Genomic DNA, 12189 nt, shown 5'->3' on the forward strand with positions numbered 1-12189 from the left:
CAAGAGTATGACACTACCTGTACTTCGTAATGCTAGGGACTTACAGCTCGAGCTAGTTCAAGAATGGCAAGCGAGAATTGCAGACTACATTATTTTTTGCAGCCATCTGTACTAAGCCTTTGTCGGCGCCTCACCAGGCGTCGCTTTATGAGAATATGTGGCGTTTAACCCACGTCACTTAATGGCAAGCTCTCAGCAACCAGTGACAAACTTATTGAACATATTTTATGAAATTATGGTAAAATGTACAGTACATTACATCGCATTAGATGGGTTAGCCTTCAGATCTAAAACTTGTTTAAACTCAATCAGAAATCAACCACTCTATCTTTAGCGTATTGGGTTTGTTGGAGAGCCAATCGAGGTTCTTCAAGGTAACTCGGAACATTAAAAAATGTCACGTTTTATTATTAGTAAATTAAATTTTAAATTAAAGTGCCATTAGTGAATTCAATTTGCTCTTAGGATCTGTGTTAATTAGGGCTGAATATACCATTTTCTGGTTTTCCATTGCCAGTGACGAAAAGATATGGAGAGAAAGGCGCAAGGCACTTGCTCCAACTCTGCATCAAAAGGTGGTCGAATCCTACTTTGACATATTCTACGAGAATTCTCTGAGGTTGGTATCGAATTTGAACTCCAATGTTAATAAGGCAACTGACATCATTCCTCTCATGGGATTTTGTACTCTCGACATTGTTCTGGGTAAAATATTTGTTTTAAATACATATTGTAAAACATTTATTTGATATCATTAAACATTTGTTAGAAACCTCAACCGGTGTTAAAATGAGAATTCAGGAAAGTCAAGACTCAAAATACTTGCATTGCATTGACACGTATGTATTATTACACCTCTGTCCCTGGTAAGACGGTTGCACCTCTGAAATATAAATTGGTCAATTGCAGATTGGTGAACAGCGTTATACTACGCATAGTTACACCTTGGTATTGGTTTGACTGCACCTTCAAATATTTTCACGAAGGAAAGCGGTATTTTGAAGCCCTCAATTACACAAGACAGTTCACGATGAAAGTAAGATAATTACATTAATTAAATGGAAAACTGATAAGTATCCATTTTAAAATGCCTTTGAAAGCATTCTTTCAATAACCCTAAATTATTACACCAAAAACATTTTAGCAATAAATAAATAAATCATTAATTTTAACGTTTTTATCTGAACTATACGTAGTCTAATTCTATTGATAAATTACATATTTGTTCTAGGTAATTGAAAATCGGAAAAAGGTATTGGTTGAAGCTGGGCGAAATAATCATTCCGAAGATGACAACAATGTTCTGGGATCGAAATTGAGCAGAAAATCATTTCTAGATATGGTCCTGGAAATGCATTTGCGGGACAAGAGCCTTACACTGGACGATGTGCAGGATGAAATCGAAACATTGTTGTTAGGGGTATGAGAGATTCAATTTGCATAATGACCATCACCATGTACTCAAAGGAAGTTGGTATTTGAGAATCTTTAAAAAGTATAACTCCATGACATTCGTCTTGGAAACTCGACAGATAATTTTTGGTCCTTGAAAAATGAGTAAATAAAGTTCGCTTAATGATATTTCTGTAAACTTTAGGGACACGACACGTCGTCATTGAACATGAGTTTCGCTCTGTACCTTCTGGGTTTGAACAAAGATTGCCTTGATAAGGTTCACGCGGAATTGGATACAGTGCTTGGTACCGACCCTGATACACCCATCGAAATGGACCAGATCAAGAACCTTACGTATCTCGATTGCGTCATAAAGGTGTTAATACAGTTGAGAAAACCCATTTTAAATCACTGCAAATTCTTGATTGTACTTTAAATTTACAGGAAGCTGCCCGACTTTATCCACCGGTCTCTGCGATAGTCAGAACTCTGCTGAGTGATTTACGTATTGGTTAGTATGATCTTAAGACATCATAAGTTCACAAAATACGTACCATAAGTTTGTCACTGCTTACTGTGAGCTTGTCATGAAGTGACGTAGGTGAAACGTCATAGATTCTCGTAAAGCGACGAATGGTGAGGAGCTGTCAAATGCTTTGTTCAGACAAAATAGGAAGATGGACTGCAAAACAGCGTGTAGGCAATTCTCGCTCGTCGTTCTCGAACTAGCTCGAGCTGTAAGTCCCTAGCATTACGAAGTTTAGGTAGTGTCTTGGTTATGAAACATACATCATAAACTTAAGCTACGACTTATATAACCTTGAAAATATTTAAATTTCTAAGTTCATTGCTTTAAAGAATGCTAACCCTGATGAAATATCACTGTCCGTTTGATAATTTTAAAGTAAGTTTACCGCCATTTCATCTCTTAATTTCTTTTTCAGATGACAACGTAGTGATACCTAAAGGAAACAATGTCGTGATTGGAATATTGGGTGTCCACAAGGACCCGGATGTGTATCCTGATCCGGAGAAGTTCATTCCTGAACGTTTCCTACCAAACGCCGACAACACCATTGATCCGTACGCCTTCCTGACTTTCTCGGCTGGACCACGAGGTTGTCCCGGTTTTAAATTTGCCATGTTGGAGATGAAGATCGTACTCAGCACCGTTTTGAGGCGATTCAGCGTCCATTCTCTCTTCCATCGAGACAAAATAGTCATGTCCTTTGGAATGATACAGAAACCCATAGGGGGTCTGCCTCTTGTATTCACCTTACGTAATCAATCCTAATTGTTCAATTAATAATTTAATAAATTTGAATAAAAGAGATTGTGGTTTGTTTGCTCGTATATTAGTGAAAATCGATGCTTGAATAATCGACTTATGTCCCAAATTAAGCTATAGTATAAAATGTTTTCAAGACTGCTTTGGAGTTCAAGTCGATTAAGAAACCACTTGGTCACGCGTTCAACTTTGTCAAGGTGGACGCACAAAGCGTTACATATATCGTTATTACACCTGCACGCAAACTATATAGGAACTAAATTGAAAAAATGCATCATAAGTGAATAACTGTACCTAATAAGTTAAACAAACCCATTAATACACCCTTATAACGCTTTGGCTTTTTTCAAAATTCACAGCCAAAATTTGCGATTTTTTAGCCACATAGGGGTTAATAGTTTGACCTGGCAGTAGTAGTATTAGTTCGCCCCGTTCCAACCGTGAGAAGATCTCAACCAAACCACTTCTAAAAACTTTTTCCTATTGTGACTAATATCAGGGAGTAAGGAACGTTAGAGGGAGTATTAAAGTGAATAGGCGCGTTCGTTAGATTCGTGGCTAAAATCGTCTCTCTCTGGCGCTGACTCGGGGACTGAACGCGGTGTCCGCGCGCATGCGTCAAATTTAAAAACCGTCGTGCATCTGTTTTTTAACGAGGTATTTTTCTGTTCTCGCCGTTACGGCAAGCCCGGCCGCCGGCGGCTCGAGATGCGCCGCTCGGCCTCAGCCGATGATATCTAACCAAGGCTTAGTGTAGTTTTCGTGTCTAATTTTGTTCTCAGAGCTATATTTATGTTGAAATTTGAAGAAAATGTTATAATATTTAGTTGAAGACTTGGTAAATGTCTCAAAAAATTTCGAAACTTGAGCTTTAAAACGTTGAATATTTTATAACGCCAACCGAACGATACCGCAAATTCGCCTTCCGGGCTTCCCGGTTATCTCGACGGCGAGTCGAACAGAGTGAGTGGGGCAGCAGTCGATGGAAGCGGAAGCTGGCGCTGGCTGCAGAGATAATTTTTAAATTCTCTCTGCTGGCGGTAGTAAACGACGTCACTCGCGCCTGCGCGTTAGCAAAAATTGAGGAACGGATATAAAAATTCCTACCCCCCACTTTCTTTACCATTTGCCACTGTATGACGGTTTTTTTAGCATTAGATCAAAACTCCCTCTAACGTTCCTTACTCCTTGCTAATATTAAAAATTCAAATATAAGTTGTAAACGGTAGGGCGATAAGCACATGACTACAGATGCGAAGGTCATCCTCCCTTTAAAATCTTAGTAGTACATCAATTTCAATACTCCTGTGATGTCATATTTTCTTCATATAATTGGAGAGGTCATACTAACCAATTTCTTCCCACCAGGGACAGATTTAGTTTTAAGAGTAGGAATGAAGAACAGAGTAATGTGGGCGCGCGTCAAAGACCCGGACCCCCTTCCGCACGGGACGTAGGGGTATGAAAGAAGAGGCGTGTCATAACAACGGCATCAAAACGTCGTTTAAGTGAGCCAACTTTTCGTTACGTTTTGGAGGGAGGGGCTCTATACTGGGTGGTCTATGACTCGGACTGAACTAAATACTAACCTTTCTCCATTCCCACTGCTAAAATTAAATCTATCCCTGTACCCACTAAGGCGACAGAAGCTGTTTATACGAGTTAGGTGTAATAACGGAAGTTCTTAGCCCTATTTATGACCTATTTGTTTCCCGGCTAATTACCAGCAAATATTAACAATTTACTACGATAATTTATAATATTTTTACAAGAAATCTCCAAAAGATTTACATATTAATGTGAATTTTTAATCTCGAGTTTTATTTTTTGTTCACGCTTCATTGTAGACGTCTTTATTTTTTAGACATTTTCTCACCCTCGTTTGGCCTACTGCGCTTGCTCTCCTATACGTTTTTACGATTGAAAATCACATCAAAGTAGATCAGTTATCTACACCAAAATCGAACAAAAAGGGATTACAGTCATAAAGTGAGTTCATTTCTTTGAACGTTACGCTACTTTCTAACCGTGAACCTTTGTCGGTCGTGGGCTTTATCGCTTACCCATGATTGGCTCTGGACTTAGTCCGTGTATGATTATGCCTAATTTGATTTTTAGTTTAAGTACGCGTCGATCTCCTGAACTCCGGTGGGTTTTGGACTTCATCTCTTAACCCATCTTCGTTAGTTCGCATGGTCAACGTGGGATAGACTGAACCCAGTCGCGTCATTAAAATGGTCTTGTGCGTAGGGTTTAACCAGAAGTAGGATAGGGGACTAGAAGTAAAGAGCTCTAGCATTGGTAATAGATCCTGGCACTAGTGAACAAATTTAAGGATTTTATGCCTCTTCCATCGCGCCTACACTAGAGAGGAAAAAAAAACCTAAAGCCGCGGAACACGGATTCGGGTGCTTGAATCTAGTTCGGCCGTCTACCGCCACGAGCGTCTCACGTTTTGGAGGGAAAATTCAGAAACCGCTGCCAGAGGGCCAACTGTTGGTGTGTTATCAAGAATATTCAACTTCGCCAAAGTGAGGAATTTGGTTACCTCAATACTTGTAGTCCATTATCTTACTTCTGGTTTAACCAAAGATGATAGTGTTATTCCGATTTTTATACACGGGTCTTAACGTTACCTCCTAACGCATATCCAAAAAGAGCTACTACTGTCGTAACTATCACTTGTAAATTAGGTTACCCGTATTTTAATAGTTACGGATTGAGTTTAATCATGGCTATCAGTTGCGTCAGGGCTGCTGATTTGTCCGTCTTTGTTCGTGGGTTACCCAAGCTAGTCGCCGTGGTTACGGCACCACTTATTTGAGAATATTTTTAACTTATGGTTGTTTTTCACATATGAAACCCTGAACTTTTAATCCAGCAATAATTGAGGCTGTATCGGTGCCTTTAAATTGTTTGCGTTTTCCAGCTGTACCCTCATGCATGAAATTTCATGCACGATATAATAAAAGCCCATGATAAGTAAGTTCAGGGTACGCACGCAAACCTTATCGACTATTGTTCCTACATTGGCACAACAGTTTTTCTGCTGGAAACTATGTTTAAAAATTAACTGTTTCAACTTTGACTATAAAATTGGAGTAACTGCAGTAAGTATTATTTATCTTATTAAAAAGCTTAAGCAAGCTAGTCGGATCTGCCACAATATGCAAAGAGAGACGTTAAGCTACCATCCAAAAAACCGAATCTTCCCCTTTACCTATTTCAAAAAGCTTGTTACAGATACGTCAACATAAATCGTTGCTTGGCGAGTTTCATATTTATCTGTTTTGTCGGATATAAACATCAAAAGTGCAAGATTCGTTGCTCATGCAAAAAAGAATGTATATTTGTTTCATTTTTGTAATAAGCGAAAATATTGAAAATTATATTTAGTAAACACATATATTGCAAAAATGCGATAAACACCATAAGTTTAAAAGATATGTTCCATAAGTTTGTCACTGGTTACTGAGAACTTGTCATGAAGTGAGGGAGGTAGTCATAGATTCGAGGTAAAGCGACGCCTCCGGTGAGGCGCTGCTCTGTCAAAGGCTTAGCAATGCAGACTAAATAGGACAAAATGGACTGCAAAATTAACCGCGTGTAATTTATTCTCGTTTGTCGTTCTCGAACTAGCTCGAGCTGCAAGTGTCTAGCATTACGAACAGGAATACGCAGTGTCATATTTATGGAACATATTCATAAATATCGATACCCGTTATCGAATGCGATGTTCAGAACTCTATACTCTCGGCGCCCTATTTCGAGTACAACATATAAAAGCTCTTTATGCATGCATTTTGAAAAACAAAGACATGGAAATAATTCCAATAAAGCTGTAATAAATGAGAGATCTAAACTATTTAGGAGATATGACATAAATGTTACTATCGCTTTATGCTGCGTAAGGCTGTTACAATTATGGTATTGATTTTCATACAGCTAACATTTTCTCAAAACCAAGTTCGCTTTTCATATATATATAATAAGATCAAACTGCACTTAAAGCATTTTTATGTTGTTGTATGTTGACAATTACTTTAACATGTTAGAACCGACTCGGCCACGGAAACCTTAGAACAAGTACGGAGCGCTTAAAAAATCGATCAGCACCTCTGAAATCGAAATTCCATATTCTTACTTAACCTTCATATACAGGGTGTTGTGTGGCTACTTGCTTTATGTGAACCAATGAGAATATAACAATAGAAGTAGGGTTTCAATAGGAATATCTTTTTGAGAAAAGTCAGAAAATTAAAAATGCAAATAGCAATATTTAACAAGGAATTGTTTTAATTTCAAGGGCAAGTCTCATTTAAAATGCGCTTGCTTATTTAAATTATCAATGGGTATTTTTCTCTGTTTAAAATAAGGCAAGTTTCGTTATAATCGGGTAAGATTTCACCAAGATACAAATTTTTGAAATAATTTAAAAACCCGGTTCAGCCAAGCAAGAAGTAAATACGTAACGGAACAAGAACCTGTGAACTCGGGCTTACTAAATTATGCTTTGTTTCTACTCCTCATATTATATTCTCATTGATATGAATTTTTATTGACGTGGGAATGAAAATGCTTCTACTCTTTCCAAATGATTTTAAGTAGAAGTTGCGAGTTCTGTTGACGCAATTGCGAAACGAGCTTAGAGTGGTTGAGCAAGTCGCAATTTAACAACCTGTCGAGGAGAATGTTTTACGTCATAACGGATTTGCTTCGAAATATAAAATTGCTTATAGCGTAAAGTATTTTTATTGCAATCACAAACATAAAGTTTGCCAAGGGTAGGAAGTGCGAAGGGTAAGTGCAAACTCCAAAGCTTTGTAAAATGTTCTATTTGGTCACGAGTCAGTTGCAATTAGATTTACAGAACATTAAATTTTTCCTATTACTTGAATGCATAAGATAATTTTATTGAAGATAAGACTTAATGAGAAGTTTCTGGTAACACAAGCACTTGTCATAGACATTTCACTTCACTCATTTTCCAAAACCCATGGCATTCCTATCAGACGGGTTTATGTTAATATAAATTTTAATTTACTTGAAGTAAATTTGTTACTTTTCAACTAATTAGTCAGATTGTTTATACTGTATAGTGTTCTTTGAAAAAAAGGCTGTTCTGAGAAATGGGACTGTTGGACAATTACACTTTCGTCGTTGGTATTATCAACGTACGTACATTTACTCTTACTAAAATTAAGTAGAACTATGGTGATAGTAGTTGGTACTTCCGGTAACATTATGGTTAGGACGTACATAAACCAATTATTCTTGGTTTATCTTTGTACTGGAAAAAGTTCATGAGATATGTTCCATAAGTTTGTCACTGGTTACTGAGAGCTTATCCTGATGTGAATTAGGTAGGTCAGAGATTCAGGGTAAAGCGACGCCTGGTGAGGCGCTATCAAAAGCTTTGTGAAGACTGAATAGGGAGTTGAAGTCCAGAAAAATTAACACCGAGTGTAGGACAATTCTCGCTTCCGTCGTTCTCGAACTAGCTTGAGCTGTAAGTCTCTAGTATTACTAAGTATAGGAAGTGTCATACTATGGAAACAGTGTCATAGACTTATGGTACTGGCGTATGACTAGTATACGCGAGTTTTCTCCCTAATAACCGCGTGAGACAGGTGTTAAGCATGCTAGGTGTCACGGTGTGTTCAGATTGTAAAATAAATAGGTGAATTTTCATAACGGAGGGACTCGGGCTTTTTTGTTATGTAAATATAAGATGTGGTCTTCCCACTTGCTAATTTCTTTTAAAAGGAGGAAATACAGTTGAAATATTCCTGTTTTTTTTTGCGTTACGAAATCAGTGAACAGCCCCCAAAATAACTCTGTGTTTACAGACAACATTCTCTATGGTGACTACGTCCGAACAGGGCACCGTCATTGGCCATTCTGGACGAGATTTCTATCTTCTGGAAACCCTCTCGCAACTTCTGGGATTTAGGTAACCTTGCGCCTGTACCTATCCCTAGAAACAGTTATTTAGAAATTACATCAATATTAGATACCAGTTAAAGATTCCGGACGACAAACAATATGGGGTTCTAAAAAATGGTAAATGGAACGGTCTAGTTGGTATGATTATCAGAAATGTACGTGGCTTAAAATTAAATCAACCGCAATCCGGGAGCAGACACTATCGTAATTGTAAATTCTGCTCAGGAAACGCAATTTGCGGCGACAACTATGGCGTGGTCCCACAATCGAGAACAAGCCATAAGAATGTCCGAAGTTTGCAATCAAGACAAGTTCGTCTACGTCACTAAACAGATTGTGGAGTTCAGTGTAAAAAGCAGTTATTTCTTCGCCAAGCCTTTTCAAAGAAAGGTGCGTCCTTGATACCTGTTTGACCTTATTACAATGTTTTCCTAACGATGTTTCGTTAAATTTTAAGAGCAACTATTAAATTTCGTTGAAGGCATGAGCTAGTTTTACATCATTGTTGGTCTACAAATAATATAAATGACTCTAAAAGTCTATAATAGTGACCTTATTAAATCTAGGCTATAAAATCCTCTATTGAATAAATATTTCGATATTATAGGACTAAGCCAATGCATGAATGGTTCAAACTGCAGTTCTTTAACATTGAAAGACGCGTCATACATTTATAATCGGGGAAAAATGTGAATCTTAGTTTTTGAAACATTCGAGAAACACTGTCATTATTGAAAGTCGTCCAGTGCAACCCAATTAATTGAATTTTACTTTCAGGTGTGGTTACTCGTGGGATTATTCATAACATGTTCTCTGATTTTTCTGCCTTCACTTCGTCTAATTTTCCCGAAGTATAATGAAGTATTGAAGACTTTCACATTGTGGCACATTTTGAGTTTAATGATGGGAATAGGTAGGAGTGTATACGTCACTAGTTACGAAATTCGGTAACCAGAGAAAGTCAAAATTTCTCTCTCAAAAAAAAAAAAGAAAATCATTTATACTTTAACCATAAGTGAATTAAGCGAATATCTTGTAATTTTAGCTAATCCTCGGTCTTTGATTCATTCGGACTTCCACGGTCTGGCAGTTGCAGCTCTGCTGATCATACTTGGTGTTGTCCTGAAAATCTACGGTTCAACATTAGCTTCTTCGGTCAGCGAGTATTCCACAGAAAAACCCATCGACACAATTGAAGAATTGGTGGACGCCATACAGAACAAAAATCTATCCGTTGGAATTCTTAAAAAACACAGCGTCATTCAAGTTATCCTACAGGTTCTTCAAATTTTCTAAATTGCTACAGCTTAAGTTCATTGGATAAGTTCCATAAGCTTGTCACTGGTTACAAACTGGAGCTTGTCATGAAGTGACATAGTCATAGATTCAGGGTAAAGCGACGCCTGGTGAAGTGCTGTCAAAGGCTTAGCAAGTCGGCTATGGTAATGCAGACTAAATAGGAAGATGGACTGCTAAACCGTGTGTAGTCAATTCTCGCTTGTCATTCTCGAACTAGCTCGAGCAGTAAGTCCCTAGCATTACGAAGTATAGGTAGTGTCTAACTTATGGAACATATCTCATAAGCCAATGCCCCACCTTATTAAATTTTATTTAAAGTGCATTTTAAATTAGTCTTGCCATTTATATATTGCAGTAATTGTCAAATAACGACGCAAGGTTACTTATAAATCAATGTTTTTTTAAATTAGAACTCGATGAAAGAGGAGTTAATTGTTATATCTAGACGTTTGAAGGAAAGAGGTCAAGAAGGCGAGTTGACATTTCCTGCGGCAATTGAGGCTATTATGGAATCTCATTTCGCTCTGATCATCGGAGTGCAAACGTTCGTGCAATTGATGAACGACCATAAAGCTTCAATGAGATACGTTCATGTGCCCAAGGAAACACTTCTGACCAATAACAAAGCCATGATCTTGTCTAAAACATTCCCGCATTCAAACATTTTCGACAAAACGTAAGTTGCTCCATGCAAATGTTTTTGATATACTCAAATTATTTATGACATTACTTTAAAGCAAAAGTCAGGTATCATATTAAGAACGGCCTTTTTCCAAATATAATAGGAAAAATATTAAACGAAAATAAAATAAATGATCTCTTACTACAAAATAGTTAGCATTTTATTAGTCTTAAAAACGAGGACTACTGCGCCATCCGCCATCCGCCATTGGTTTAATGGTGTCTGCTAAAACGAACCATTTACCTTTCTTAGCCTGTGAGAATTCAACCAATCCCGTAGCGGTAAGAGGTTCGGTTTAGCAGACACCACTAAACAATAACGGATGGCGCAGTAGTCCTCGTTTTTAAAACTAATTAAAATTAAATGCATATTATTTTGTAATAAGCAATCATTTAATTTTTTAAATATTTTTCATTTTACATCTAAGAAAGGTCGTTCTTTAAAGGTCTAATCAAGAAGCGATATCTATTTTACTAGGGAGAAGGTATAAATTCGCCTCCACATTTTCAGCTCTTTATCTCCAGTTCAAACATAGGTCCGGAGTTAATCGCCGCCGCCTCTAAATTACAACCAGCATCTCATTGGTTCTTAAAAACTCACGTCAGCGCGACGCGAATGACAAAAATTACGTTTTCCGACTGAGGAGAGGCGAAATAGCCCTGCCTACTTTTACGTCCCCCCTTGTATTTTGCAAGGGGTACTGCGACTATTTCTCGCTAATACTTAGGCACTTATCCCTAATAAACTAGATATCGCTTCTTGGTATAATGTTATATTAACTGAACTTTTAATTCAATAATTTTCGTCTGTATTTGTCACAGGATAAGAAGGATTAAAACGAACGGATTAATGTACAAATGGGAAGCGGTCGAACGTTTCAAATTAGAGAGAGACTTGGCCAAAATGAGATCACCTCCCAACACCAATTATATCGACATGATGGACTTGGAATACATTGTAGTATCCTTATTCGTTTTGAAGATCTCATTTCTTCTGGTCCTACTTGCGGAAAGATTGCACAGCTATTGGAGGTCATTATATATTGGAAGCAGATCTGACAATTATCAAACATGTTGAGGTGGTGTACGCAATAGCAACGCGACGTAATATAACTATTACTAGAAGGGGATAATAGAAGAAGGATGAAACTCTGTATCCTATTAACGCTTTAGTTATGTAACATGATTCTTCCAAGGCAGACCCTTTCTGTTTGCTCTCCCGCTCATCAAACTTCATCGCAACGTGGGGTGAATTCTATAACTGTTTGGTACAAAATCCTCAGCAATCAACCCACAAACCTTCATTGTCTTGACGTGGGACAAAAATTTACAAGCGCATACGCCGTGGCAAATAGTTAAGCAGCCCTAATAGAGTAATGATGAGGGGGAACTATTTATCGCGTATGTGATTCGGTTTAGTAACCTTGCTCAAAATGTAAAATGATGTTGGGAAGAATTATGTTACAATTACCCCGCTGCGTGGTGCACTTCTCTCGAAGAGAAGTATTATATCCTTCTGATGTTACTAATACATGATGTCACTAAAAACGGCTAGGGATCCTAATCGAATAGGATAATAT

General features: G+C 37.7%; 4 protein-coding genes across 4 annotated transcripts; all 4 read left to right on the forward strand.

Annotated features, from left to right (window-relative positions):
* The first annotated feature begins 674 nt into the window (after nucleotides 1–674).
* On the forward strand, nucleotides 675–1482 carry LOC149647277 (cytochrome P450 4C1-like). The gene is made up of 5 exons (XM_089849620.1): nucleotides 675–705; nucleotides 770–839; nucleotides 910–1036; nucleotides 1232–1420; nucleotides 1468–1482. Exons 1-5 carry the CDS (start codon nucleotides 675–677, stop codon nucleotides 1480–1482), a joined length of 432 nt encoding a protein of 143 aa, XP_089705746.1.
* Nucleotides 1483–1602: 120 nt separating this feature from the next.
* LOC149647278 (putative cytochrome P450 4d20) lies at nucleotides 1603–2095 on the forward strand. Its single transcript, XM_089849724.1, has 3 exons — nucleotides 1603–1771; nucleotides 1840–1906; nucleotides 1989–2095. The coding sequence occupies exons 1-3, from the start codon at nucleotides 1622–1624 to the stop codon at nucleotides 1994–1996; spliced, it is 225 nt and encodes a 74-aa protein (XP_089705850.1). The 5' UTR covers nucleotides 1603–1621; the 3' UTR covers nucleotides 1997–2095.
* Nucleotides 2096–2254: 159 nt separating this feature from the next.
* Nucleotides 2255–5507, forward strand: LOC149647279 (cytochrome P450 4c3-like). The gene is made up of 3 exons (XM_089849621.1): nucleotides 2255–2279; nucleotides 2340–2675; nucleotides 5377–5507. Exons 1-3 carry the CDS (start codon nucleotides 2255–2257, stop codon nucleotides 5505–5507), a joined length of 492 nt encoding a protein of 163 aa, XP_089705747.1.
* A 3037-nt stretch (nucleotides 5508–8544) lies between these two features.
* LOC149647280 (putative glutamate receptor) lies at nucleotides 8545–11887 on the forward strand. The gene is made up of 7 exons (XM_089849622.1): nucleotides 8545–8636; nucleotides 8697–8784; nucleotides 8855–9019; nucleotides 9407–9576; nucleotides 9646–9907; nucleotides 10339–10604; nucleotides 11432–11887. Exons 1-7 carry the CDS (start codon nucleotides 8545–8547, stop codon nucleotides 11685–11687), a joined length of 1299 nt encoding a protein of 432 aa, XP_089705748.1. The 3' UTR covers nucleotides 11688–11887.
* Nucleotides 11888–12189: the final 302 nt, after the last annotated feature.

This window comes from Phalangium opilio, unplaced genomic scaffold (assembly GCF_054372755.1).
Source record: "Phalangium opilio isolate 3A_F unplaced genomic scaffold, DU_Popi_V2 ptg000089l_1, whole genome shotgun sequence".
Taxonomy (NCBI): Eukaryota; Metazoa; Arthropoda; class Arachnida; order Opiliones; family Phalangiidae; genus Phalangium; species Phalangium opilio.